The sequence below is a fragment of the Mustela nivalis genome, assembly GCF_964662115.1.
Source record: "Mustela nivalis genome assembly, chromosome: 7".
In the NCBI taxonomy this organism is placed as follows: Eukaryota; Metazoa; Chordata; class Mammalia; order Carnivora; family Mustelidae; genus Mustela; species Mustela nivalis.
Window position 1 is genome coordinate 10,285,038 of NC_139026.1, and position 27,966 is coordinate 10,313,003.

Below are 27,966 nucleotides of genomic sequence, written 5' to 3' on the forward strand. Positions count from 1 at the left end.
CTAGCAACCACTCAGGGGTCTTAACTAGAGCTTCAGCAGTGTGGATCTGCACTCCTGGGCTGCAGCACACACCAGAGTGGTTCACGTGTTTTCTGACGTTATGAGATAGAGTGGAGAGGTGAGGCAGAGACCTGTGAGGTGGGCGGGGGTCTCCCGGGACCAGGGATTTCATCTTCCCTCTCTCCATTCAGGGCTGCTCGTGAGGGAAGAGTACCCAGAAGCAGCTGGACCTCCTCCCCCATTCTCCTTGACTGACATCTCTTGGGACCTTTCTCTCCAGACCAGAGACTGGCAGTGAGTCCGCCCTTCTGCTCAAGCCAGTACAGGCTGCTGGGGGCCGGGGGTAGCATTAGGGCCGATGGGACATAGCCATGGGCGCTGGGGATGGGGAATGGGGACAGGGAGCAGACAGCTCGAAGATGTCGGGCTTGGTTTTAGTGCCACCTGGCTGGGGTCCTGTGTCTTTTCCGAGCCTCAGTTTCTCCATCTATGAAAGAGGGGGAGTTAATATTTTCTCCGAACACCTGAGTCCTTGGGAAGATAGACTCATCTACCAGATGTGAGAAGGTGTAACATATGAGCTGTATCAGTTATCTCTTGCCATGTAACAAATCACCCCAAAACTTGGTGGCTTTAAGAACATTTTTAAAAGGCCTCTGCCTTCAGCTCAGGTCATGATCCCAGGGTCCTGGGATCAAGCCCCACATCAGGTGCTCCGCTCAGCAGGGAGTCTGCTTCCCCCTCTCTCTCTGCCTGTCTACTTGTGATCTCTATCTGTCAAATAAATAAAATCTTTAAAAATTTTTAATTAATTAATTAATTAGTTAATTTGGGGTGTGGGCAGAGGGAGAGGGAGAGAGAGAATCCCAAGCAGACTCCATGCTCAGCGGGAAGCCTGATGTGGGGCTCAATCTCACAACCCTGAGATCATGACCTGGTCTGAAAATCAAGAACCAAATGTCTAGCCTACAGAGCCACCCAAGTTCCCGTAAGTTTGTTTGTTTGTTTGTTTTTTTAATCTCACAGTTTCTTTGGGTCAGAAATACAGATGCAGCTACAGTGGATCCCCTGTCTCAGGGTCTTTCACGGACTATAATCAAAGCACAACTAGGGAAGGACCCCTTTCCAGACCATGCATATGCTAGGACTCCGTTCCTCATGGATTGTTGACCTGAGAGCCTCAGTTGCCCAGGAGCTGTGGACCAGGAGCCTCCCTCAGATCCTGGATGTGGGCTTCTCTAGAGGGCAGCTCATGACATGGACCCTTCTTCTATCAGAGTGAGGGAGCCAAGGGGAGCCTGAGAGAGTGTGAATGAGCCAGAGTCACAATCTCTATATTCGATCTTCATTGACCCTGGAAGCAGCATCCCATCACATATCCTGGTGGGTTAGAAGCCGAGTCAACAAGTCCAGTCCCCACTCAAGGGGAGGGATGATACAAAGGTGTGCATAGCAAGAACCGGATCCTTGTAAGCCATTTCAACTGCCATCTAGGTCCCCCCCTCCCAGGTCCCAATAATATACAGCCCTTCCATATGCCAAATACACTCATTTCCACCTGAGATCTTGAAAAGGTTCATTCCATTACAGCATCAGCTCTAAATCTACCATCTGGTTCTACAAATCAGGCTCTGGCAGGGATAAGACTCCTTGGGTATGATTTCTTGAGCTCAGTCCCTCCCCAGCAGTAGATCTTATGAAACTAAGCTACCAGTTTTGAAACTAAGCTGCCTATTGTGAGCACACACAACACGAAATGGTGTGGCAGACCTGGGATAAAAATGATAGACACCCCTATTCAAAAATGAGGACGCTGGAGACACAAAGGAGTCACTGGCCCGTAGCAGTTCTGAAATCCAGCCAAGGAAATGTTGAACTTTTCCTGATTGGGTTTCAAGGCCTGGGAGTAATTCTCCATGGTTCTCAGCTCTGCCCTACAGGTACTGGTTTTCACTCCCTAACTATCCTTTTAAAAATAAATAATATAATATAATATAATATAATATAATAATATAATATAATATATAAGTAAGTAGAATAAAATCATGTGTGTATGCTGAGTAATATGCTTCTACTGGTAGAATTTGAGAGTCCACTAGTCTCTCCCATTTTGTACTGTCTCTGCTCCCTTTGCTAGTGCTTTTGCCGATATGGTTTTCTCAATAACTGAAGCCTAAAGAGCTTGCCCCACTAGACAACAACCACGCTCCTCTCTCCTGGGGCTCCTGCAGAGAGACAGCACCCTTAAGCTTCCTAGGGGCACTATTACCCCACTGGGGGTCTGTCAGGTGCATCCTTATCTCTTTAAAGGGTCCTCTGTGAAGCATGAATAACATTCTTTTCCTCTTTATAAGGTCCCCCCCCCCTTTTTAAAAAAAAGATTTTATTTATTTGAGAAAGAGAGAGGGAGGGCACAAGTTGGGAGAGGGAGGTGAGGGAGAAGCCGGCTCCCCACTGAGCAGGAAGCCTAACGTGGGGCTCGATCCCAGTGCCTGGGGGTCATGACCTGAATGGAAGGCAGATGCCCAACTGACTGAGCCACCCAGGTGCCCTATCTTCATAATCTTTTAACAAAAGGTGGTACAGTCACAACCTTGGCTACATTTTCCTAACAGTGCTCTGAAGCCATTTCTTAATGTTAGCATCTTCTGGCGCTTGGAGAAGATGAGAATTTCCAGAGCTAGTAAGTCCTGCCTCTTTTATGTTTAACGGTCCTTCCTTCAATGCTTCTTTCTTCTCTAACATTTCACTACAAACAGGAAGAAACCAGGAGGCAACTTCCCTGCTTTGCTTGGAAAAACTCCTTTGTTAGATACCCATTAGTCACGGGTTCTGCTTTCCACATAACTGTCAATGACAGAGTCAAGGTCACATCTTCCTCCAGGTTCTAAGAACATGTTCCTCATGTCCTTCTGTGCTACCTATGGCAGCATCCTCCAAGTCCAGATTTCTACTCATTATCTGTTTAAGGCAATCTAAGCCTTTTTTCTTCAAAATCCACCCACGCTCCAACCACTGCCCAGTTCCAAACAAACACCCGCATTTTTAGGTATTTGTCACAGCTGAAACCCATTCTTGGTCCCAAAATATATGTTAGTGAGCTACTGCTGCATGACAAAGCTATTGCTGCATGACAAAGCTTAGCAACTTCAAACTACATGCTTAAAAAAAGTACAAATCTGTTTTCTCCCAGTTTCTATGGGTCAGGATCCTGGGTGTAACCTGGCTGGGTCTTCTGGCTCAGGGTCCCCCTTGAGCTGTAATTAATATGTCAGCTGGGCTGTGTTCTCATATGAAGGCTCAACTGGGGAAGGATCCACTCCCATGCTCCCTTGCAGGGTAAGATTCATACAGTTCTTTGAGGACTATTGGACCGAGGGTCTCTGTTCCTCATGAGCTGTTGGCTTCTCCATGGGACAGTTCAAAACGTGGCAGCTGCTTCCACCAGGGCAAACAAGCCAAGAAGAGCCAGAGAAAGAGTGTGAATAAGACAGAAGCCACTAATCTAATCTCAAAGTGACATCCTCCCCCCTCCCTTTTTTTTGTCATGTTCTTTTGATCAAAAACAAGCTGCTAAGTCCAGCCCACCCTCAGGGGGATGGGGTGGGGGTACTAATGCTGTGTAAGAATTGGGGGGGGGGGCGGGCGTGGGATCATGGAGAGTCCTGTCAGAAGCTTCACAATCACATAGTTACCATTACACAATTATTAAGTGTCAACATTATTAGGGTGTTTTGCTTTGTGATTTTTCAAAAGAATAAAATTGATCCTTTTTTTAAAAGATTTTATTTATGTATTTGAAAGAGGCAGAGAGCACAAGTGGGAGGAGATTCAGAGGGAGAGGGGGAAGCAGACTCCCCACCAAGCAGGGAGGCTGACCTGGGGCTCCATCCCAGGACCCTGAGATTCTGACCTGATCCAAAGTTAGAGACTTAACTGATGGAGACACCCAATCATGCCTAAAATTGATCTGGTTCTTAGTCTGCTCTGAGCTTATCAGCAGACCAGCTTGCTGGGTGACCCAACAAAAGTCACTCACCCTCTCTGAGCCTTGGTTCCTTTATCCATAAAGTGAAGGGGTTGGATTAGTTGATCCCAAAGACCCCTTCCGGCTCTGACTTGCTACTTCTATGTTATCCTTATTCCAAATATACTTTCTGCTTAGGCCTAGGGACTAAGAATCCACTGTATGCGACACAACATTTCGCTTTTTCATATTACGAGATTCACAAAAATCTCAAGACACTGCAATAAAATCAGATATTTTGAATAAGAAGAAGGTTACTAGGAAAAGGAATACAAACCTGAATGCCCCAGCGGCTACTGGAGATGCCAGAACTGCTCTTCTTCAAAGGCCTATTTTGTGGAGCGTAGACTGAGGTCCCAACAGCGTGGTTCCTGATCTCACCTCTCCTATTGGCCAAGCTGGTTCCTTTCCCTGGAGCTTGAAAGACCAGCTCTTAGAATGGACACAGTCCTCCTTCCAGGGAGGCAAACAGCCACCAGGACAAGGGGCTTGGGACAAGGCCTCCCACAGCCAGATGCCTGATGGGGGATCCCAGGGAAGCATTGGGTGGTGCAGAGCAGGGACAAGGTGGAAGGAAGAGGGTGCAGAGGCCAAGAGGAGCTCAGGGCCCCCAGACTGTTCGAGAAAGTTCTTTGAGGCACTGGCATTGAAAGTGACCTGGGCTTTTCCAAGAGTGCAGAGTCTGCAGGCGTCCAGAAGGCAGGCCAGGGAGGATGGGGCATGGCAGCAGGGGGGCTTACTGAGTACCAGAGAGGACTGGAAACAGCTTGGAGGGCCCTCTGGTCAGGGGCTGGACAGATGGTCACAAGCCTCCCTGTAGACTGTGTGTCATCTGAGATGACCAAATGTGTTTCTTTGTCTACAGGGCTAAGCTTGGAATTACCTATCCCAGAGCAAGAGTCAATGGAGCTGGGCCACCGAGCAGGTAGGACAGGCTGACCAAGGACTAGAGCTTCTGGAAGGGTGCCATGTGGGCAGCAGGGAACAGGCCCTTCTCCTCCTCCCTCAGTCTCGCCTGGGCCTCTAGACCCACTGCGGGGCCCTGACTTCCTCTTCATTCTATTTGAAGACAGAAATCAAGGGGAGGGGAATAGTGCTGCCCACCCCCCGCCCCCATCCAGCCAGCAACTATGGTCCCAGTGTTGTGTCCCTCTGTGGGACTCAGAGGGGAAGTGTGCACTCAGAGGGCAGGGGTGAGGGAGAACCCGGTGGGGGCCGGGGCTGGCTTCCGGGGTTGGAGGGTAGAAGGTGCATGTCAGTCTTGAGTGAGCCCGGCCCACCCAGGGAGTGGTGTGGCCCAAAGAGGGATGAAGGGAGTGTTCTGGGCACAGGGAACAGTGTGGGCAAAAGACTGGAAGTGAGATGTCTGGTGCTTTGGCCAGAAGGCAGGAGAGGCAGCTGGGCCTGATCCCCGAGGTGGGGGCTCTGCTTTCAATGCAGGGGTGACTGGGTCAGGTCAGCTCTGACAGGGGCCCCACAGTGAGTGGCCATCCAGTGAGACTGGTGGGAAATGGCTGCTGGAAGCTGTCTCCAACAACCCAAGGACCCAGGCTTATTAAACCCTTGGATCCCAGCCCTCCCAAGGAGGTTCGGATGCAGGCGCCGGGAGGGGCACACGGACCCACAAATGTAATGGGTGGGGGATTTGGCGGGGGGGATTCTGATTAAGGGCCAAGCCAGGAAAACTGACCACGGACCATTTGAACCTCACACTAGCAAGTGAAGCTAGATTCGCTTTGCCCTTTTTCCTGCAGAAGGGATGGGGCAGAGCTGCAGTGAGGCTCCTGAGCCACCAGGCCACACTCATTCATTCAACAAACCCTGAGCTCCAAGAGGACAGGGGTTGGCCCTTTGTTCCCTTTCATGTCCCCAGTGCTGGGCACAGCACCTGACATAGGTGTTCCCACAGTGTGTGAATTGGGTCAGTATCAGCCTTCGAAGCCAGGACCCGGCCAGTGAAACGCTCATCACCCCGCAGGGTGGGCAGGGGGAGCCGGGAATTCTGCTATAATGCGCTCATGGATGAGGCAGTCGGGAGCATGGCCTGGGGAAAACCCAGAGCTCTCTTGCTGGAGTCCTGAGCCTCACATCCTGTTGCACCCGGGGGGAGGCCCTTACTGTGCTGGGCCGCAAGGCCCCCGGAAGCAGGTGGAGGGACCATGGCGGAGCTGGCGGATGCTGAGTGTGTCAATCAAGTGTGTTTCAAGCCTGCCCCCTCTCTACCCTCCCCATCCTGAAAGCCTCGGGTGTGCCCAGAGGCTCCTGTTTGCTTGGCTGCCTGCTTGCTGGGGCAGCACCAGGACTGGAAGGACGGGAGGCTTTTTGGTCAGCTGAACAGGTTTTTCCCTCTGCCTTTTGTGTCGATGACAAAGGAGGAAGAATGGAAGGGCATCTGATATCCCTGGTGGGGGAGAGTGAGGAGGCAGGCGGGCTTGGATATCAGCTTTCTCTGTCTCCAGGGCCCCTGAGAAGGGTTTTCTGCAGATCCCCACTGCCACTTGGTGACCGCAGTGCAGGGTCTGGTGAGAGGGAACTAAAACCTCCAAAGGCCAGCAAGACCTGCTGCTTTCTAGCAGACTGTTCTGAAAAGGCAACCTGGGGTAATCAGAATGCTCAGCAGCAGGACTGCTGCTGAGCCCTTCCCGTTTGAAAGGGAAGTCGGGTCCAGGTCCTTGTCTGCTGCAACAGGTTGATCCCCAAGGCCCAGTGGGACTTTTGTTTGTTTGTTTGTTTTTAAGATTTTATTTATTTATTTGCGAAAGAGAAAGAGAGAATGAGAGCACAAGCCAGGGGAAGGGCAGAGAAGCAGACTCCCTGCTGAGCAGGGAGCCCGACAGGGACTCCATCCCAGGACCCCGGGATCATGACCCCAACTGAAGGCAGATGCCCAACTGAATGAGCCACCTGGGCACCTCAGTGGGACGCTTTTTAACAGCAAGTTACAAAGCAATCCCTAGAATCCAATCTCATCTAGAAACAAAAGCAAAGCAAAACCACAAACCCTTCAAGAGGCCTGGAGGAACCATCTAGAACATTTTGGAGGGCAGCTCACCAAACATGTTTAGAGCTGTCACCTGGGTTTGAAGATGGGGAAGCAGGGGGTGAGGCCAAGGCTGTGGTGGGGGTGGGAGTAGGGGATGGGGGCAGAGGAAAGGTTCCTCTTCTGTATTTCGCACAGAAAATACCAGAAAGAATAACCAAGGAAAAATTTATACACCACCCCCCCACCCCCGCCCTGGGTATGATCACAAGTATCGTGTTACATAAATTGAGTCTCCTGAGGCTGGTTGTCAGATACATTGTTACTTATGGGATTTAGTTACCACAGAGAGAAAACCTTTCGGGTTAGACAAAGGGTCACCCACTGTCAGATGCCGCCTGATGTCAGAGGTGTGGTCATGAAAAGAAATGGCGTCTTACCCTGTCGAGGCCGTGTTCCTCTGGGTCCGCTCCCCGCAATGGCCACCCCCCCGCTCCCCAGCTGGCAGACAGATTCCACCTGCAGCTCCAACGCACACGACTGTTAGGTGGGCGCTGAGGGGAATCCAGGATCCACTCACCCATGGACCCGTCTCAGTGAGACCGCCACCCGCCACCTCCCCTCCTGGAAGGGACATGAGGTCTGTAGCCCACAGGGACGGAGAAAGGGAAAGTCCAGGATCGTGAGAGGGGCGTGGAGTCCTCGGCCAGGCCAGCGTGGGGTGGAGTCAGGGAGGACTTCCTGACAAGATGGCATTAGAAGGAGCTGAAGAGGGTAGGATTTGGGCTCATGGAGAAGGAAGGGTGTGCCCTCAGGTAGCAGAACCAGCCTGGGCAGACATGGGAGGTGGCCACACGGGTGGGGAGAAGGAACAGCCAGTTTGGTGGGAGCCAGGGTTGGGTGAAGAGAGGGAGGAGGCCGACAGGCTGGGAGCAAGAACCCTCTGGGGCTGGGAGTCGGGGCCAGAAGGGGAGACCCGTGGAGGTGTGAGAGCGGGGAAGTGGCTGGGGTGACACCCCCTGAATAGTGACAGTAGCAGAGGGAAGTGGGGGCTGGGCGGCAGCTCTGAAGGCAGAGAAAGACCTGGCCATCCTGCTCCATGACTTGGCCAAAAGCCAAGATGCCCGTCTGCCAGCTCCCATGGCTGTGGTTTCCTTCAGTGGGTGGCTGGGGGGTTCAAAGAAGGGAAGGGAACGGATCAGATGGAGCTAGGTCCACTAAGGCTCAGAGACATCAAGGTCACACAGCTAGACCTCAAGGTTGCCACTCCTATTGTCTAAAACAATATGGGATGATCCCGTCTGCTGCGAGGCTTGGCAGACTGAACTAGCTTGTTCCTCTGTCTCTCCTGATTTCTCACCTGTGCTTCTGGATCCTGTGATTTCTCTGTGTCCCCGTCTCTTTGATGCAGACTGGCTGGGTCCGAGGACCCAGAGGGGTTCCTCCAGGACCAGCCAAGAGGGTCTTTGGCTTTGCACAGTATAGAAGTCAAGTGCAAGCCAAGAGGAAGTGAGAGCAGAGTTTACTGAAGACAGAAAGAGAGTGCGCAGATATGGAGTGTCTGGAAGACTCGGAAAGGAAAGGAGAGTGAGTCCCGTCTCTGCACGGGGCTTGGGGTTTGTACTGAGGACAGTGGTCCAATGCCTGTCTTCTTAGGCATCCAGGAACAAAGATGCATGTTTAGGTTTCCCCCTAAGTCATTTACACCTGGAGCCAGGGGTCTTGGTGAGTCAGTGGTCTTGGAAAATGTTCACATCACTCCTTACATACTATCTATTGTGCTGGAAGACTCCAAAAAAAAAAAAAAACACACATTAAATCCTTGACCTTTACGAAGGCGACATGCACTGTCTGTTCTGTAAGACCCATCTGCGTGTGTGGGGCAGGGGAGTAGGGGGAGGGGGGAGGGGGGTCCAGGTCCTAGCAAGAGTAGAGGCAGCAAAAGGAGCAGAGGAAGAAGTTTCTCGTGGGGTCCCTTGTTTCCCTCACCTTCTTTTGCTGCTCTGGGGCTCTGGGGCTATCTCTTTCTCCTCCCCACCCCCATCACTGTCTCCCTTCCCACTCCGCATTGTGCACTTGTCTGTCTGCCTCCCTCCCTCTCTGCCCCTGTTCAGGTACAACCACGTTGCCCAGGGCCCATCTGAATAGCAAGGAAGACCAGCAGGACACGGAACCCTGGAGAGCTGCCCCCAGCCCTTTGGATACCTCCAAGTTCAAGTACCAGGCCCCAGTCTCCCCACAGCAGACCCTGCACCAGGAAGGCAGCTCCCTAAGGCAGGTCCACCCGGAGGAGGTCCGGACTCCACCCCCATCCGTCATCAGCAGCAACCGCCTGTCCTCGGGGATGGACCCACAGCGTGGGTCCCCAAGGAGGGGAGGCTATAGACCCTCCTCGAGGGAGAGCAGGGCTTCCTTCCGAGAGGGGGCTCAGCCGAACCAGGGGCTGAAGGAAGGCCCCAACACAGGAGCCCAGGGCCCGAGAAGCAGCATCATTCCTGACAACATTCGTCACAAGTTTGGGAGCAATGTGGTGGATGACCTTGTCTCAGAGGAACAGGTATCTGTGCTGGCACAGGGGCTGGGAACAGAAGGAAGGTTATACATTGAGACTTACAGGGACCCCTCCCCGCCCCTGCCAGGGAGCCTGCTCTTGAGCACAGAGCTCTACAATAGTATCATTAGAGAGGAGCATTGACTATGCCCTTGCTAGGTGCCAGGCAGAGCAAGTCTTCACAGAAAATGATTCATTTGATCTTCCCCATGAGGAAGGTATTATTAACACCATCCTATGGATAAGGAGCCCCAGGCTTAGAGGGGTTCAGTGAATTAAACCCATCCAGCTCTATGGGATAAGGATCCAAGCTGCGCCAACATATTCTGGGTGCCTGGCCCTTACTGACTTTCCAATTATAAGTCTGCTGTTGGACTAGATGCTTTTTACTTGAGCAAGTCTCCTAAAGGAGACGCTGCTGACTGGGGATCAGAAGACTTGGGTTTGAATCCTGGCTCTGCCCCCTGGATGCTGGACAACTTTGGGTAATTCACTTCCCCTCTCTGGGATCTTGTCTCTATCTATGTAAATGAGGCCTTTGGACTAGATCAGGCTGACAAATCAATGGCATGCATATCCCAGCTTTCCAAGTCTGTATGCATGGCAGACATCACTAGTTGATGCCAGCATCTTTTCCCCCACCAGATGAGTGATTCCACAGAGTTACTACTGATCACCTGAAAGTTGAGATAAAAATTCCTATTTCTGGTCAAATGCTAGGAGGTCTTCCTGTTCTGGCATTTTGAGACATTCTGTCAAATCATCATCTCAACCTCATAGTGACTATGTTTTACACTAGGCCAGGCTCAAGATAGAGCTTCTTTCTGAACATACAGTACAACAGAGGTTCAAAGAGGGGACGTGATCAGCTTGGGGTCACCCTGAGCAAGTGGAATTTCCAGGATCACAAAGGCTGTGGGCAGGGTCCCCCTCGACTTTGTCATCTTAACGTGTGGTGACCACACCCGCCGGCTAATTTGGGAGGCCACCATCCTGAATGTTCTGTCCTCCTTGGAAGAACTTGTCCAAGTTTGAGCCTGGCTCTGTGGTCACAACCTCCTCCTGCTGTCTCAGCTTTGGCAGCTGTAATTTCTCTCTCTGGCCTGGGCTGTCCTGGGCTTGAATTGAGAGATCTGTTTTTTTCTTTATTTTATTTTATTTTAAATTTTATTTACTGATTTGACAGAGACACAGCAAGAGAGGAACACAAGCAGGGGGAGTGGGAGAGGGAGAAGCAGGCTTCCTGCTGAGCAGAGAGCCCGATGCAGGGCTCGATCCCAGGACCTGGGGATCATGCCCTGAGTTGAAGGCAGATGCTTAATGACTGAGCCACCCAGGTGCCCCAATATTTGTTTTTTCTATCTAGCTTTGACACATCACAGGTGTCCCTGAGCCAGTGACTATCAGAGCAGGAAGCTACTTCAAAGACCATCCAATTCTGCCCCCATCCCCATTTTATAAGTAGGGAAACTGAGGCCCAGAGAGGCCCAGAGACTTGCCCAATGTTAGCTGCTGCATTATCGTAGAACTGGGACTTGAACCCTGGTTTCCCGGCTCCTAGGCCTGGGCTCAGTCACTCTGAGCCTCCCAGGTCCCTCGTTGGTACAGGAAGAAGTAGGCCCCAGTGAAATCTCAGGAGCCCAGAGCTGACTTGGGGGATGACTCAGTTCTAGAGGCAAGCGGGTCTCTGCGGTTCACCAGCTATGGCCACACGTGCATCCTGCCCCAAGGCCCAGCTTCCTCATTTATAAAATGGCAGGGATAATATTACCTTATGAAGACCTCTTCTGATAGGTATACAGTAGGCGCTCAAAGCAGGGAGGAGGTTCTATGATGGTTATCCTCCTCAGCGCCCGTGTGGGAGATGGGGTGGTGTGAGGGGTGGAGGGTCTTCAGCTCTCCCAGCTCCCCAGCCCTGGGCCTGGCTCAAGGCTGCAGGGCAGGGGTGGGGTAGGGGATGGTGAGGACGGGTGAGAGGGAGGAGGAGTTGGAGGGGAGATAGGGGGCTGATCCTGCTTCTCTATCCCTTGTCTCTTCTCCCTGGTTGGCTGTGCAGGCTCGAAGGGCCATCAGTGAGGTCTCTGAGGGCCAGCAGAGGGCAAACTCATGGCCCAGCAGGACCCAGAGTCCCGTGGAAATGACCTCCATCTTCTCAGACTACTATGACCTGGGCTACAACATGCGATCAAACCTGTTTCAAGGTCAGGCCAAAGGGCAGGAGTGGGGGCTATCAGCACCTGTGGTCCCCAAACCACACGTTCCTAGATCCCTATGGGTCTGAGACCCAGGACGCATTCCTGGTGACGGGGAACACTCATTGTGTGGCCACCAAGGGCACTCTCTGGGCCCTGTGCTTTGTGCCGGGAATGGTAGGCCCTGGGCAAATCCGTTCCCACTGTGCAGATGATCGATCCCAGCTGGCTGATGGCTCCTCACTCCCCAGGTACCTCTGGTGTCCTAGTCTGCTGGAGGGAGGCCCCAGGCACCCCTGACCTGGGTGCCACAGTCACAATATCAGTCTTCCTAAGTTCAAAGTGCAGCGCTCCTGCTTCCTGGGTGTGGCCTCGGGCAGGATCCTTCTCCTCTCAGGGCCTCTGTCACCTTTCTGGCACCGTGGGGACAGTAACTGTGGCCCTCACTGGGTCATTGACAGGACTCTGAAATGCCACTTGAGGGCACTTGGCTTGGGGTTTGAAACAAGCAGCCAGCAGGCCATTGTTTCGCCTTCCCGGAGCCATGCTGGCACGGCCTGGGAAGAAGGGCGGGTTGGAGCTTCGGACGTCAGTGTACAGTGTTTCCTGAGGGTCAGCCGTCATCCTGTTTCTTCGGGGCTATTAGCTCCATTTCACGGGCTCATTGGAAACAGTTTGCTCAAGACCTCTAGGTACCAGGAAGTTTATCAGAGCTCAAATCCGTTTTCTCCTGCCTCCGAAGCCCCAGAGTTTTTCCTCGGCTTCGGGTCACCTCCCCAGCAATGACCCTGTTCCCGTAGTGGTTTACTGGCCGGCTCAGCTGGAGGTCCACAGCCGGCTCCCAGGGACTTCTCTCGGCCCCCACGTTCAAGTCTCTCCTCATTGCCAAACATGACTTTCTTCTGGTCCCCTTCTTCCTTCCTTCCATCCCACCAGGCCCTCTCTCATGACCCCAGGGCCTGGCAGACCTCCTCACCGGGCTCAGATCCCCGTCACCCAAGGAACCAGACAGCCACGGGAAGCCTTTCTGGCTTTTTCTTTGAGCCTGGAGAAGGGGAGGTGCTGGAAAGGGAGAGAGAAGACAGCTCAGATTGTCTTTTGTTCTGGGCCTTGGGGTTCCTGCCTTCCACTGGCCTCCGTAATAATCATCACCCGAGGGTGCGCACAGCCTCATACAGTAACATCTACCCAAACATAAAAGAATTATCTAAAAGTCATCTGTGCACGTTTTGCCAATCTGAGAGAGACAACCTTGGCAGCTGGGCCCGGGGTGGTGCTGGAACCAGAGCAAACCGGCCTGCACCCACCTGCTTACAAGAACCCATTGTTAAATTTGCCCTGACGGATGGGTGTGGCATTGGCCACGGTAGCATTTATACCCGAGACATTGACAAGCACCATGAATTCGGGCTGCATTCGGCCTTAGCGTCGCTGGGCTTCACCCAGGCCTCCCTCTTGTTTCTACTCAACCCCCCAGCCTTGCCCTTGCTGATCCACGCTGTGGCTGAGCCAGAGAGGAAATCAGACCGGAGGTGGGCTCAGTGGGGGAGGTGGCAGAGAGTCTCCTTCCTCGGAGAGGTGGGGAAGCCAGGGGAGCGTCTCAAGTGGGAGAAGGGCCCTGTTGGTGAAAAGACCCCTTCTAGTTGCCGTAGGGTATAGCTGTGTGGGGGCTGGGGTAGAAATGGGGAGAACAGTGAGGAGTGGACTGCAAAAATGCAGGTGGGAGAGATGATGGTGGCTTGTTGAGGCAGGAAGGAGGGGGCCCTGCACAACTCTGGAGGCATCATCGGGCAATATGGCGGCCCAGGGAAGTAGCGGCGCAGTAGGATTCTGGGTATTTGTGTAAGCTGGAGGACAGAATATGCTAGTAAATGGGTTTGGGGTGTATGAGAGAGGAATTAAGGTCGATTTCAAGGTTTTTGACCTGAAAGACAGGGAGGATGGAGTTGCTCTTTCCACTGCGAGAAGGTTCCAGGGAGAGTGGGTTGAAGAAATCCGATCCCACACTGAGTCATGAAGAACATCTTTTATATAGTCTTCTGAAGGATTTAGTTTTGCTTTTCACATTTAAGCCTTTAATCCACCCGGAGTCGATTTCTGTTGTCAGTGAGAAGCAGGGATTCCTGTATAATTCCTCCTTTATGTGGATTACCAATGATCTCAGAAGCTTTTTTACTGGGTAGTTCAGCCCTTCTCCCAGGGGCCCACAGTGGGATCGCTGTTATTCACCCAGTTCTCACGTGCGCAGGACTCAGTTTCCAGGCTCTCCCTTCTGCCCATTGGCCGACTATTGTGCTTTTAATGACCAAGTAGGAGAGGTGGTCTGGTATCTGGTTGGACAGATATCCACCCACCTGTCCACCACCACCACTGGCGAATGTTTGACTGTTTGAGGTCTCTGACTCTTCCATACAGATTTTATTTTTATTTTTTCTTTATTTGAGAGAGAGAGAGACAGAAAGAGGCAGACTTCCTGCTGGATGCTGGGCTGGGTCCAAGGGCCCAGAGATCATGATCTGAGAAGAAGGCTGACACTTACCTGACGGAGCCACCCAGGCGCCCCTTTTCCATAGAGATTTTAGAACTGCTTGTCAATATCTACCAAACAAAACAAAAACCCTGTAGAGATTTTAATTGGAAGTCTGTTGAATCTACAGCTCAAATGAGGGGCAATGATCGGTTTTATGATAAGGAATTTTCCAATCCACAAATATGATGGGTAGACCCACTAATTTAAATCTTCCTTCAGTATCTGTAAATTACATTTTATCATTTTTTTCCCTATAAGGACTATGCAGTTTTTCTTTGTTTGGTTTCTTTCTTTAATTTTTTGTCTAAATTTTAGTGAACATACAGTGAAATATTGGTGTTAGGAGTAGAATTCAGTGTATCGTCACTTACATACCCCAGCCAGTACAACAGCTCATCACAACAAGTACCCTCTTTAATACCCGTCACCCATCTGACTCATCCCCCACCCCCTCCCTCCACCAATCTTTAGTTTACTCTCTATCGTTGAGAATTTCTTATGGTTTGTTTCCCCTCTCCTTCCCCCTGCTTCCCATGTGTTCATCTGTCTTGTTTCTTAAATTCCATACATGAATGAAATTACATGGTATCCATACATGGTTTCCATGCATGGAAATTACATGAAATTACATGGTCTTTCTCTGACTGACGTATTTTGCTTAGCATCATACCCTCTAGCTCCATCCACATCACTGCAAATGGCAGGATTTCATTCTTTTTGGGCGGCTGAGTAATATTCCTTTATATATACACCACATCTTCCTGATCCATTCATCAGTCAATGGACATTTGGGCTCCCCCCATAATCTGGCTACTGATAGATTATGCTGCTATAAACATCAAGGTGCATGTACCCCTTCAAATCTGTATTTTTTGCATTCTTTGGGTAAATACCTGGTAGTGCATTTGTTAGGTTGTAGGTTAGTTCTATTACTAGATTTTGAGGAACCTCCATACTGTTTTCCAGAGTGGCTGTACCAGTTTGCATTCCCACCAACAGTGTAAGAGGGTTCCCCTGTCTACACATCCCTGGCAACACCTGGTGTCTCTTGTATTGTTAATTTTAGCCACTCTGACATAGTAAGGTGATATCCCATCGTGGTTTTGACTAGTATTTCCCTGATGCTGACCGATGTTGAGCATCTTTTCATGTGTCTATTAGCCATCTGATGTCTTCTTTAGGAAAGTGTCTATTCATGTCTTCTGCCCATTTCTTAACTGGGTTATTTGTTTTTGGGGTGTTGAGTTTGATAAGTTCTTTATCGATTTAGGATACTAACCTTTTATTGGACATATCGTTTGGGAATATTTTCTCCCATTCTGTAGGCTGGCTTATAGTCTTGCTGATTATTTCCTCTATTGTGCAAAAACTTTTTATCTTGATGGAAGTCCCAATAGTTCATTTTTGCTTTTGTTTCCATTGCCTCTGGTGATGTCGGTAAGAGGTTGCTACAGCTGAGGTCAAAGAGGTTGTTGCCTGAATTTTCTTCTAGAATTTTGATGGTTTTCAGTCTCACATTTAGGTCTTTCGTCCACTTAGAATTAATTGTTGTGTATAGTGTAAGTGAGTGGTCCAGTTTCATTCTTCTGCACGTTGCTGTCCAGGCTTCCCAACACCATCTGTTGAAGAGACTATTTTTTTTTTTTCCCACTGGACATTCTTTCCTGCTTTGTTGAAGGTTAGTTGACCATACAGTTTTGGGACCATTTCTGGGTTCTCTATTCTGTTCCATTGGTTCATGTGTTCGATTTTGTGCCAGTACCACACTGTCTTGATAACTACAGCTTTGTAATAGAGGTTGAGGTCCAGAATCGTGATGTTTCCAGTTTTATTTTTCTTTTTCAGAATTGTTTTAGCTATTCAAGGTCTTTTTTCATTCCATGTAAATTTTAAGATTGTTTGGTCTAGCTCTGTGAAAAATGGTGGTATTTTGATAGGGATTTCATTAAATGTGTAGATCGCTTTGGGTAGAATACATGTTTTAACAATGTTCTTCCAATCCATGAGCATGGAATGCTTTTCCATTTCTTTGTGCCCTCTTTAATTTCATAAGTGTTTTGTAGTTTTCAGAGTACAGATCTTTTACCTCTTTAGTTAGGTTTATTCCTAGGTATCTTATTGGTTTTGGTATAATTGCAAATGGGATCAATTCCTTGATTTCTTTTTCTGCTGCTTCATTACTGGTATATAGAAATGCAACAGATGTCAGTACATTGATTTTATATGCTGTGACTTTGCCGAATTCTTGAACTAGCTCTAGCAATTTTTTTGTGGACTCCTTTGGCTTTTCTAGAGTATCATGTTGTCTACAAATAGTGAGAGTTTGACTTCTTCCTTGCTGATTTGGATGTCTTCTATTTCTTTTTGTTGTCTGATTGCTGAAGCTAAGACTTCCAGTACTAGGTTAAATGGTAATGGTGGGAATCGATATCCTGTCTTGTTCCTGACTATAGGGGAAAGGCTCTCAGTTTTTTCCCATTGAGAATAATATTAACTTTGGGTCTTTTGTTTATGGCTTTTATGATGTTGAGGTATGTTCCATCTATGCCTACTTTGTTGAGTTGTCAAGGGTGTTTTTAAAAAAAATATTTATTTATTTGACAGACAGAGATCACAAGTAGGCAGAGAGGCAGACTGGGGGTGGTGGGAAGCAGACTCCCTGCTGAGCAGAGAGCCGGATGTGGGGCTTGATCCCAGGACACTAAGATCATGATCTGAGCTGAGGCAGAGGCTTAACCCATTGAGCCACCCAGGTTCCCTGAGTAGTTGAGGGTTTTTTATCAAGAATGGATGCTGTATTTTGTCAAATGCTTTTTCTGCACCTATTGACAGGATCGTATATTTCTTATCATTTTTATCTTATTAATGTGTATCTCGTTGATTGATTTGTGAATATTGAACCAACCCTGTAGCTCAGGAATAAATCCCACTTGATCATCATGAATAATTATTTTAATGTCCTGTTGAATTCGATTTGCTAGAATTTTACTGAGAGGTTTGCAGCCATGTTCATAAAGGATATTAGGCTGTAATTCTATTTTTAGTGGAGTCTGTCTAGTTTTGGAATCAAGATAATGCCGGCTTTGTAGAAGAGTTTGGAAGTTTTCCTTCCATTTCTATTTTTTGGAACAGTTTGAGAAGAACTCTTCTTTAAATGTCTGGCAGAATTCCCCTGGGAAGCTATCTGGCCCACGACTTTTGCTTGTTGGGAGATTTTTCATTACTGATTCAATTTCTTTGCTGGTATAGGTTTGTTCAAATTTTCTCCTTCTTGTTTCAGTTTTGGTAGTTTGGAAGTTTCTAAGAATTCATCCATTTTTTCCAGATTACCCAGTTTGTTGACATATAATTTTTCATAGTATTCTCTTGTAATTGTTCATATTTCTGGGGCATCAGTTGTGATCTTTCCTCTTTCATTCATAATTTTGTATTTGGGTACTTTCTATTTTCTTTTTGATGAGTCTGGCTAGGGGTTTATCAATTTTATTAAGTCTTTCAAAGAATCAGCTTCTAGTTTCATTGATCAGTTCTACTGTTTTGTTGTTTCTATACCCTTTATTTCTGCTCTAATCCCATCTTCTATTGATTTTAGGTTTTATTTGCTGCTCCTTTTCTAGTTCCCTTAGGTGTAAGGTTGTGTATTTGAGAAACTTCTTTCTCCTTCCTCTTCTTCCTCTTCCTCCTCCTCCTCCCCTTCTTCTTCTTCTTCTTCTTTTCTTTTTTTGAGACATTTCTTTCTTCTTGAGGAAGGCCTCTATTACAGTATACTACCCTCTTAGGACTTCCTTTGCTGCACGTCAAAGGTTTCAGACTGTCATGTTTTCATTTTCATGTGCTTCCATGTATTTTCTTTTTATTCTTTACTTTCCTAGTTAACACATTCATTCTTTAGTAGGATATTTTTTAACCTCCATGTATTTTAATTTTTTCTTGTGGTTGACTTCAAGTTTCATAGCATTGTCTAAAAATATGCGTAGTATGAACTCAATCTTTTTGTAGTTGTTGAGGGCGGATTTGTGACCCAGTATGAGATCTATTCTGGAGAATGTTCCATGTGCACTCAAAAAGAATGTGTGCTCTGCTGTTTTAGGATGAAATGTTCTGAATATATCTGTTAAGTCCATCTGGTCCAGTGTGTCATACCTTGTTAATTTCCTTGTTGATTTTCTGCTTAGATGATCTGTCCATTGTTGTAAGTGGGGCGTAAAGTCCCCTACTATTATTGCATGATTATCAATGAGTTTCTTTATGTTTATTATTAATTGATTTATATATTTGCTTTATATATATATATATATATATATATATTTGATTTATATATTTGTTTATTATTAATTTATTTATATATATGCTCCCAAGTTTGGGGCATAAATATTTACAATTGTTACATCTTCTTGATGGATAGACCCATTAACTATGATGTAACGCCCTTTTTTATCTCTTATTACAGTCTTTGTTTTAAAATCTAGTTTGTGGGGACCTGGATGGCTCAGTTGGTTAAGTGTCTGACTCTTGGTTTCAGTGCAAGTCATGATCTCAGGGTCATGAGATCAACCCCTGCATCAGGCTACACACTCAGTGTGGAGTCTGCTTAAGATTCTCTCCCTTCCTCCCACATATACTCGCTTTCTCTCTTTAAAATAAATTTAAAAAATAAAATCTAGTTTGTCTGATATAAGTGTGGCTACTCTGGCTTTCTTTTGATGTCCATTAGCGTGATGGATGGTTCTTCAAAGATTCACTTTCAATCTGCAGGTGTATCTTTAAGTCCTAAATGAGTCCCTTGTAGGCAGCATATACATGGATCTTGTTTTTTTGACCCATTCTAATACTCTATGTCTTTTGATTGGAGCATTTAGTCCATTTACATTCAGAGCAACTATTGAAAGATATGAATTTAGTGCCATTGTGTTACCTGTTGGGTTGGTGTTTTTGGTGATGTTCCCTGGTTCTTTCTAGTCTTTGTTGCTTTTGGTCTTTTTTTCTCCATTCAAAGAGTCCCCCTTAAAATTTCTTGCAGGGTGGCTTAATGGTCACGAATTCCTTTAGTTTTTATTTGTCTGAAAAGCTCTTTTTCTCTCCTTCTCTTCCGAATGACAGCCTTGCTGGATAAAGAATTCTTGGCTGCATATCTTTCCCATTCAGCACTTTGAATATATCCTACCACTACCTTCTGACCTGAGAAGTTTCTGTGGACAGATCTGTTATGAACTTGATCTGTCTTTCCTTGTAGGTTAAGGATTTTTTTTTTCCCTAGCTGCTTTCAGGATTCCTCCCTTGTCTGTGTATTTTGTGAATTTGATTATGACATGCCTTGGAAGTGGTCAACTTTTGTTGAATTTAATGGGAGTTCTCTGTGCTTCTTGGATTTTAATATCTGTGTCCATCCCTTGATTAGGAAAGTTTTCAACTCTAATTTGTTAGAATAAACCTTCTGCCCCTTTTTCTCTCTCTCCATCTTCTGCAACTCTTATGATATAAATGTTATTACGTTTTAATAAGTCACTGAGTTCCCTAAGTCTGACTTCATGGTCCATTACCTTTCTTTTCCTCTTCTTTTCAGCTTCATTATTTTCCATAATTTCATCTTCTATATCACTGACTCATTTGTCTGACTCATTCATCTGCTTCATCCATCCTCGTTTTTATGGCATCCATAAAATGCATCTCGGTTATAGCACTTTTAATTTCAGCCTGACTGTATTTTAGTTCCTTTATCTCTGCAGTAGGGATTCTCCAGTGTCTTCTACAATTTTTTCAAGCCTGACTAATATCCTTATAATCATTGTTTTAAATTCTGGTTCAGGCATCTTACTTATATCTGCATTAAATCCCTGGCCATGAGTACTACTTCCTATTCTTTTTTCAAGGGGGTTAATTTCTCCATCTTGTCATTTTGTCCAGAAAAGAAAAGGAGAAAAAACAAACAAACAAACAAACAACAAAACCAAAAAGCAAAAAAACCCCTAGATCCTAGGTGTTTTGGTCTGCTTGTTAAAAGATCTAGATCCAAAAGCAAATAAAATAAAATCACTAACAATTTTAAAAAATAATAAAATTTAAAAAGCAATTGAAAAAATAAGGAAGCAAATGAAAAAATAGTAATAAAAAATAAAGAATAAAAATTAAAAGGCAGCTAGATCCTCTTTCCCCTAGAGCTGAAGCTTTGCAGCCGCCATCAGCGGTTGACTTGGTGCCAAGGAGTTGTTTGTGCTTGTCTTCTGGGGGAGGGGCCCGCTGACTCTCAGGCTTGTTTCGGAGGAAGTGCGACTCCGGAGCCCAGGGCTCAATGTAAACAGTTCCAGTCTTCACCAGGTGGCGCTGTTTGACTCCCTGAAGGCTTCGAGCCCTCATGGTGGGATGGGATGAACATGTCCCCCAGGTTGCTAGTCCCCAAGCTGAAACTTTGCACGCCCGTCCTTCACGGAGCCCTCACCGAAGAGCGCTCAATCACTCTTGGCTCCCCAGTTTCCATCAGAACTCTGTGTTCATCCTGCTTCTGTCTGAGCTGTTTCATGTCAGGCAAGAGATGGGTTTCCCCAGGGGCCGGTCCTCATGGGCCTTTGCCATCTGCTGACCCATCCCAGGAAAGCCGTTGCAGGACCGCACAGCGCTGCAACTTTATGGCAACGTGGAGCGGAAGGGCAGAGCCTAGACTGCTGCTCCCTGGTTTCCTGCTCCTGTGCCCGGGATCATTACAGCGCTTAGGCAAGGCTCATTCTTCCTGTGACCCCAGGGATCCCCAGACCACCCTGTCACTGCTGGGACTCTGCCCCACAACACCGCCTGAGCCCCTTTAAGCCAGGCACGTCCCCCACTGATTTTGACCTCTGAGGCTTATACTACTGATAATATTTTGTGGTAGCCTCGTTGGGGGGTCGGGGGACGGGCTCCCAGCCCACGGCAGTCTTCAGCTTGTCTCCTCCCAGCCAACTCTCCTCCTTCCAAAGCGCGGTCGCTTTTCTACTTGTAGACTTACAGTTTCTGTTCTCAGACTTCGGATTGACTTCTCCCGTGCGGGAAATGATTGGGTGACCATCGAGCGGTGTTGGAGGGAGGAGCTAAGCTTAGGGTCCCCCTACTCTCCAGCGGTCTTAAACTCCTATGTTAGTTTTTTTGTGGTTTTTGTTTGTTTGTTTTGTTTTTTGTTTTGCTTTTGCTGCTTCTTACAAATGGTATATTTTTAAAAATGACATTTTAATGATTTTTTTCCTTTGATCTGTTGATGTGGTAAATTTATATTAGCCAATTTTCTAATAAAACCAAATTTATCAACCTGCATTTAAACAAGTGTAGATGCATTCTCTTTTTAAATTGTGAAAACTGTTGGGGTACCTGGTAGTGCAAGTGCCTTTGGCTCTTGGTTTCAGCTCAGGTCATCAGCTCAGGGTCATGAGATCGAGCCCCATGTGAAGCTCCACGCTCAGTGCAGAGTCTGCTTGAGATTTTCTCTTCTTCTCTCTCTTCTCCTCCCAGTCATGCTCACTCTCTCTCTAAAATAAATAAAAATCTTAAAAAAATCTTTAAAAAATTAATTGTGAAAACTATCATCCATGTAGAAGAGTATGTATAATTTATGTGTGCAGTTTATTTCTTTTTTTTAAGGATTTACTTATTTTGAGAGCATGCATGCACAAGTGGAGGGAGGGGCAGAAGGAGAGCGAGGGAGAGAATCTCAAGCAGACTCCCCACTGAGCTTGGAGCCCCAAGTGGGATTCGATCTCATGACCTGAGCCAAAGTCAAGAGTTGGATGCTCAACCGACTGAGCCACCCAGGTGCCCCAACTATGTGTGCTATTTACAGCATAATAGTAATAGCTTCCTCTCCTGCCACCTGCCAGGTTTAGGTCAGATTTCACAGCCCCTTGAGCACAGTCCCTTGGGCACTTCTCCTGCTGCAATATCTGCCTTTTGCTAACAGTTCCTCTGCTTGTCTTTATAGTGGGACCCCTACATGTGAGCCCCTAAGCAATGTTAAATAGACCAATCTGGATGGACCTCACAGAGAAGGTGACATTTGAGTGAAGACCTCTAGGAGGGGAGCAGGTCAGCCAATGGATTGCTGGGGAAGAGTGGTCAGGCAGAGGGACCATGACCATGCTGGGTACACTGGCTCTTCCTGGGAGCCATTGTAGAATTTTATACGTTTCAAAGGATCCATCTGGCTGTTATATTGTGAGCTTGGACAGAAGAACACAGTGGGCATGATTAGTAGCAGGGAGATCAGATGAAGGTAGGATTTTCATGTAAATGGCTCCAGGCTGGTCCTCTCTCCACCAGTCCACACCTGGGCTTTGGAACACCTTTGTACTTTGTAGAAGGAGGGCTGGCCTGTGCATTCTCTCTGCCCTGCCATCTTGGGCCAGTGCCTTTTGCTCCAAGTCTGGGCACCCACCCAAAATCTTGGGCTCTACATCAAGCTCCTAGGTAACCCTACTGTGGAGCCTCTAATTCGATTTAACATAAGAGGTGGGTCCCATCTTGGCTGGGACAATGGGGGAGGAGCAATGACTCAGCCAAAGAAGTCCTCTCAGAAATATTCTAGCCAGTTTCCCAAATCAGAACATCTCATACTCAATGCTGGTGAATCCTTCATCAGATTTTTAGAAGCCTACTTGGAATTTCCATGGAGAAATCTAGAGGAGTGGGCTTCACAGCTTGCTTTCTGATCTCTGTTATGCTTGGGTTTTCACTCCAAGTTCCTTTTGTTTTCTTTTTTCTTTCCTTATTTAAATTCTAGTTAGTTAACATATAGAATAGTATTAGTTTCAAAGGTAAAATTTAGTGATTCATCAGTTGCGTAGAATACCAAGTGCTCATCACATCATGTGCCCTCCTGAATGCTCATCACCCGGTTACCCCATCACCATCCCCCTTCCTTCCAGCAACCCTCAGTTTGTTTCCTAGAGTTCGGCATCGATTATGGTTTGTCTTCCTCTCAATTTTCATCTTATTTTATTTTTCCTTCCCTTCCCTGGTATTCATCCGTTTGGTTCTTACATTCCACATATGAATGAAATCATATGGTATTTGTTTTTCTCTGACTTATTTCACTTAGCATACTACCCTCTAAGTCCATCCACGTCATTGCAAATGGCAATATTTCATCCTTTTTGATGGCTGAGTAATACTCCCTTGGATAAACACCTTTTAAAAAAATATTTTATTTTATTTTTATTTTATTTATTTATTTGACACAGAGAGAGAGATCACAAGTAGACTGAGAGGCAGGCAGAGAGAGAGGAAGGCAGAGAGAGAGGAAGGGAAGTAGGCTCCCCGCTGAGCAGAGAGCCCGATGCAGGGCTTGATCCCAGGACCCAGGGATCACGACCTGAGCCGAAGGCAGAGGCTTAACCCACCGAGCCACCCAGGCTCCCCTAAAGATTTTATTTTTAAGTAATGTCTACACCCAACATGGGGCTCGAACTCACAACCCAGAGATCAAGAATCCCTCATTCTACTGACTGAGCCAGCCATGTGCCCCCTCAGTCTAAATTTCTTTCCTCCTTCCTTCCTTCTTTTCTTCCTTCTTTCTCTTTCTTTCTTTCTTTCTAAGATTTTATTTGAGAGAGAGAGCAAGCACAAGCAGGGGGAGGGGCAGAGGAAGAAGCAGACTCCCTGCCAAGTGCGGAGCCTAACACAGGGCATGATCTCAGGACCCTGGCAACTTGACCTGAGCCGAAGTCAAATGTTTAACCAACTGAGCTATGCAGCTATTTCTAACTTAACATTCTGTCATCTAAGTATTGAAAGCCATAAATGCCAAACAATGGAAATTGCTCTAAAACGGTGGATTTCTAGCTGGATGGTGTTTGCATTAGTGAAAGTGGCTTGTCATGCTTCTCTCCTTTGAAATTGCTAGAGACTTGCTTTATAGCTCAGCGGACAATTTTTGTAGATATTCAATATGTATTTGAAAATAATCTATTGCATTTGGAGTTCCATGTTTGTCTAATAGAGAAGGCTTGTTAAATATTTCTATGCACTGAGGTTATGGACATTGGGGAGGGTATGTGTTATGGTGAGTGCTGTGAAATGTGTAAACCTGGCAATTCACAGACCTGTACCCCTGGGGCTAATAATACAATTTAAAAAAAAAAGTATTCCTATGCATGTCTTCTAAGGCCTTGTTAATTTTCTTTGCTTGATCTATTAATTACTAAAGATGTATCTTTAGATCTTTCCCGATGATAGCAGCTTTGTCAATTTCTCCTTATAGCTCTGGCAATTTTGCTTTATCTATTTTAAGCCATTTACATTTAATAAGATTATTCTAATGCAGCAAGTTCAGAACTATTACATCACCTGAATGAATTATGGTAGTTTTTATTTATCTCATATTTTTATCTCACAATGCCTTTGCCTTACAGTCTATTTGCCTGATATCAACAAAACGTGACCAGAGTGCTTTTGGTCAGTATGGGCTTGGCATATCTTTTTCTGTACTTCCACGTTTATCCTTTCTCTGTGTCCTTTTGTTTTAAGTATATTTTACATACTGTATATTTAGAAAATATCTTCTGTAGCCTGATCGTGTGCTTTTCATCAATGGGGATTAGTCTATTTATATTTACACTAATACCCCAATACATTTGGAATTACTTCTATGACTTTATTTTGTTTTCTGTTGGTGCTGCTTTTTTTCTCCTTCCTTGTTTTGCATTTGAGTGAAGTTTCTTTTTTTTTTTTTTTTCAATTTGTGTCTTTAATCTCTCTAATTTTTAGTGGTTACCTTTGACATTTTTACACACATAGCTAATACATTCTAAAGTTGAACAAGATATTCAGGCTTTCCTGAATAATGTGAGGACACTTACAAGCTTCAGCTTTATTCTTTCTGCCACCATCTCAGCTTACATGTTATTATTTTACAGAATTTTAATTCTATAGCAGCAAAGAAATTTAAGCTGTGGATTCTGGGTACACAGGGTCTGGCTTTGGGCCCTCAATCTTTCACTTACCAGCTGTGTGACTTTAGACAAGTAACTCAACCTTTCTGTGTTTCCATGACTTCAACAGTAAGAGGGGGATAATAATCATACTTCTCAGGGTTGTTGAGAAGTTCCCATGAGCAAGTTCTATCAGGCTCTGAGAATGTGCTTGGTGCACTGTAAATCTTCAAAGATGGTTAGAGATCGGGGCGCCTGGGTGGCTCAGTGGGTTAAGCCGCTGCCTTCGGCTCAGGTCATGATCTCAGGGTCCTGGGATCGAGTCCCACATCGGGCTCTCTGCTCAGCAGGGAGCCTGCTTCCTTCTCTCTCTCTCTCTCTGCCTGCCTCTCAGTGTACTTGTAATTTCTCTCTGTCAAATAAATAAATAAAATCTTAAAAAAAAAAAAAAGATGGTTAGAGATCATCGTCATTATTTTGCCCCATAACTTATAACCCACGTGTATTATGTATAATTTCTGTATATAGATATGTATTGATATAAATATACATCAAGGTATGGCCACTTTAAAGATTTCTTTGTTTTTGGTATTTTAAGTTTTACTTGGATGTACCTAGCTAAATAATTCTTTTTACATATGGTGATTGGGAAGCTGATTCTTGAATCTGAGAATTCATATATTATACCAATTCTGGAAAAATTCCCACTATGATTATCGTTTCAAATGCCGCCTCTCTGGTTTCTCCCGTCTCACCTTCAGAACTCCACTTACACATGTATCAGAACTTCATCTTAGCGTTTTCATATTTTCTCCATTTTTTCCCTCCTCTGTGCTGCATTTTGGTTAATCTCTTCTTTTTTTTTTTTCTTAAGCAGGCTCCACGCCTAGTGTGGAGCCCAGGGAAGGCCTTGAACTCATGACCCTGAGATCAAGACCTGAGCTGAGATCAAGAGCTGGATGTTTAATCAGCCACCCAGGTGTCCCCCCCCCCCCGGAACCCCCAGCTAGTTACTTTAGCTATATCTTCCATTTGACCACCTTTTTCTTAGTTGCACCTAATCTGCTATTTTCCTTGTCCCCTAAATTTGCTTTTAAACATTCCGATGCCAATTTACAAACTTAAAAGGAGAGAGAATAATTTAATGACCATTATGTTGCATTTGTAACCCAACTTCAGCAATGGCCAGTCTTCTATCTTTTCTCCCATCCACCCACCTGCCCACCCCTCCTTATTTCAAAGTAAATCCCAGACCCCTTATCATCCATTGAACTTATTTTCCGATTATTATAGGTTTTGTTTCAGAAATCCCATTTACTTTTACTAATTTGTTCTTTCTGGGTAATTTCTTCTTCTTCTTCTTTTTTAAGATTTTATTTATTTATTTGACAGAGATCACAGGTAGCAGAGAGGCAGGCAGAGGGAGAGAGGGAGAAGCAGGCTCCATGTTGAGCAGAGAGCCCGATGCGGGACTCAATCTCAGGACCCTGAGACCATGACCTGAGCCAAAGGCAGAGGCTTAACCCACTGAGCCACCCAGGCGCCCCTGGGTAACTTCTTATTCTTTATTGATACTTTTATTCTCTCTTTCGTGACTTAAAATACTAAATACACTTATATTCCATAACTGATCATTTGAATCCTTGTTGTCTTTTGGGATTTGGTTCTCTGATATTTCTGCTGACTCTTGACCTTGATAACTTATTTCTTTGTGTGTGTATTTTAACTGTACACATAGAAATGCATTTTCTTTGAATTTAAATTTTAGTTAACATACAATGCAATATAGAAATAAATTTTCTTTTTTTAAAAAAGATTTTATTTATTTAATTGAGAGAAGAGAGAGAGACAGAGATAGCGAGAGAGCATGAGCAGGCAGGTTTTCCGCTGAGCAGGGAACCCAACGCGGAGCTTAATCCCAGGACCCTGAGATCATGACCTGAGTCGAAGGCAGACTCTTAACTGACAGAGCTACCCAGGTGTACCTAGAAATAAATTTTCTGAAAATAAAAGATATTATTTGTTCTGGGCCAGGTGCTCCAGCAAATTTCCAGCCATGTAATCTTCCCAATCTTACAAGAAAATTTTATTCCTTTGAATAGATGAAGAGACCAAAGCTCTGAGAGGTTAAATACTTGCCTGAGGCCACACTGTTTACAAATGCCAGAGCTGGTGTTTGAACCCAGGCCTGCCTCCCCACAGCCCTGCCCTCCCACAAGCCACCATCCCTCGGGGAAACTGACACCCAGGTATGAATCCTTGAGTGTCTGACCTCCGTTGACTTGGGGCTTCTGGGGATTTCTTCATGGGGTTCCACAGGGGCCCCCGAGGAGACGAAGAGCCTCATGAAGGCCTCCTACACCCCTGAGGTGATTGAGAAATCAGTGAGGGACATAGAGCACTGGCATGGCAGGAAGACGGATGATCTAGGTACGTGGTGGTGCTGGGCTGTGGGAGGTGGGTGCTCCCCTACCCAGGCTGAATGTGTTGGCCCCAAGGTGCAGAGAGAAACCAGAGCAGCGGGTAGAGCTCTGGGCTGGGCCTGGAAGAGACATGGGTCACCACTGGGAACCAGACACTCCAGAAGTCCACTGGGTGATCTAGGATGGCTCCTTCCCTGCTCTCTGCAGGTCGGTGGCACCAGAAAAACGCGATGAATATGAACTTACAGAAAGCACTGGATGAGAAATTTGGAGAAAAGAGCAAAAGCAGGAGCTCGAAGTCCTAGATACGACTGGGAAGAGTCGCCCTCCGCTCAGAGCGAGCACCAATAATAAAAACACACATCTGAATGTTA

The 27,966-nt window shown here is 46.4% G+C and overlaps 1 protein-coding gene across 1 annotated transcript; it reads left to right on the forward strand.

Moving 5' to 3' along the window:
- On the forward strand, nt 1–27,966 carry CIMIP4 (ciliary microtubule inner protein 4). The gene is made up of 7 exons (XM_082740243.1): nt 1–118; nt 192–294; nt 4,893–4,952; nt 9,122–9,564; nt 11,615–11,759; nt 27,489–27,599; nt 27,800–27,966. The coding sequence occupies exons 3-7, from the start codon at nt 4,931–4,933 to the stop codon at nt 27,895–27,897; spliced, it is 819 nt and encodes a 272-aa protein (XP_082596369.1). The 5' UTR covers nt 1–118; nt 192–294; nt 4,893–4,930; the 3' UTR covers nt 27,898–27,966.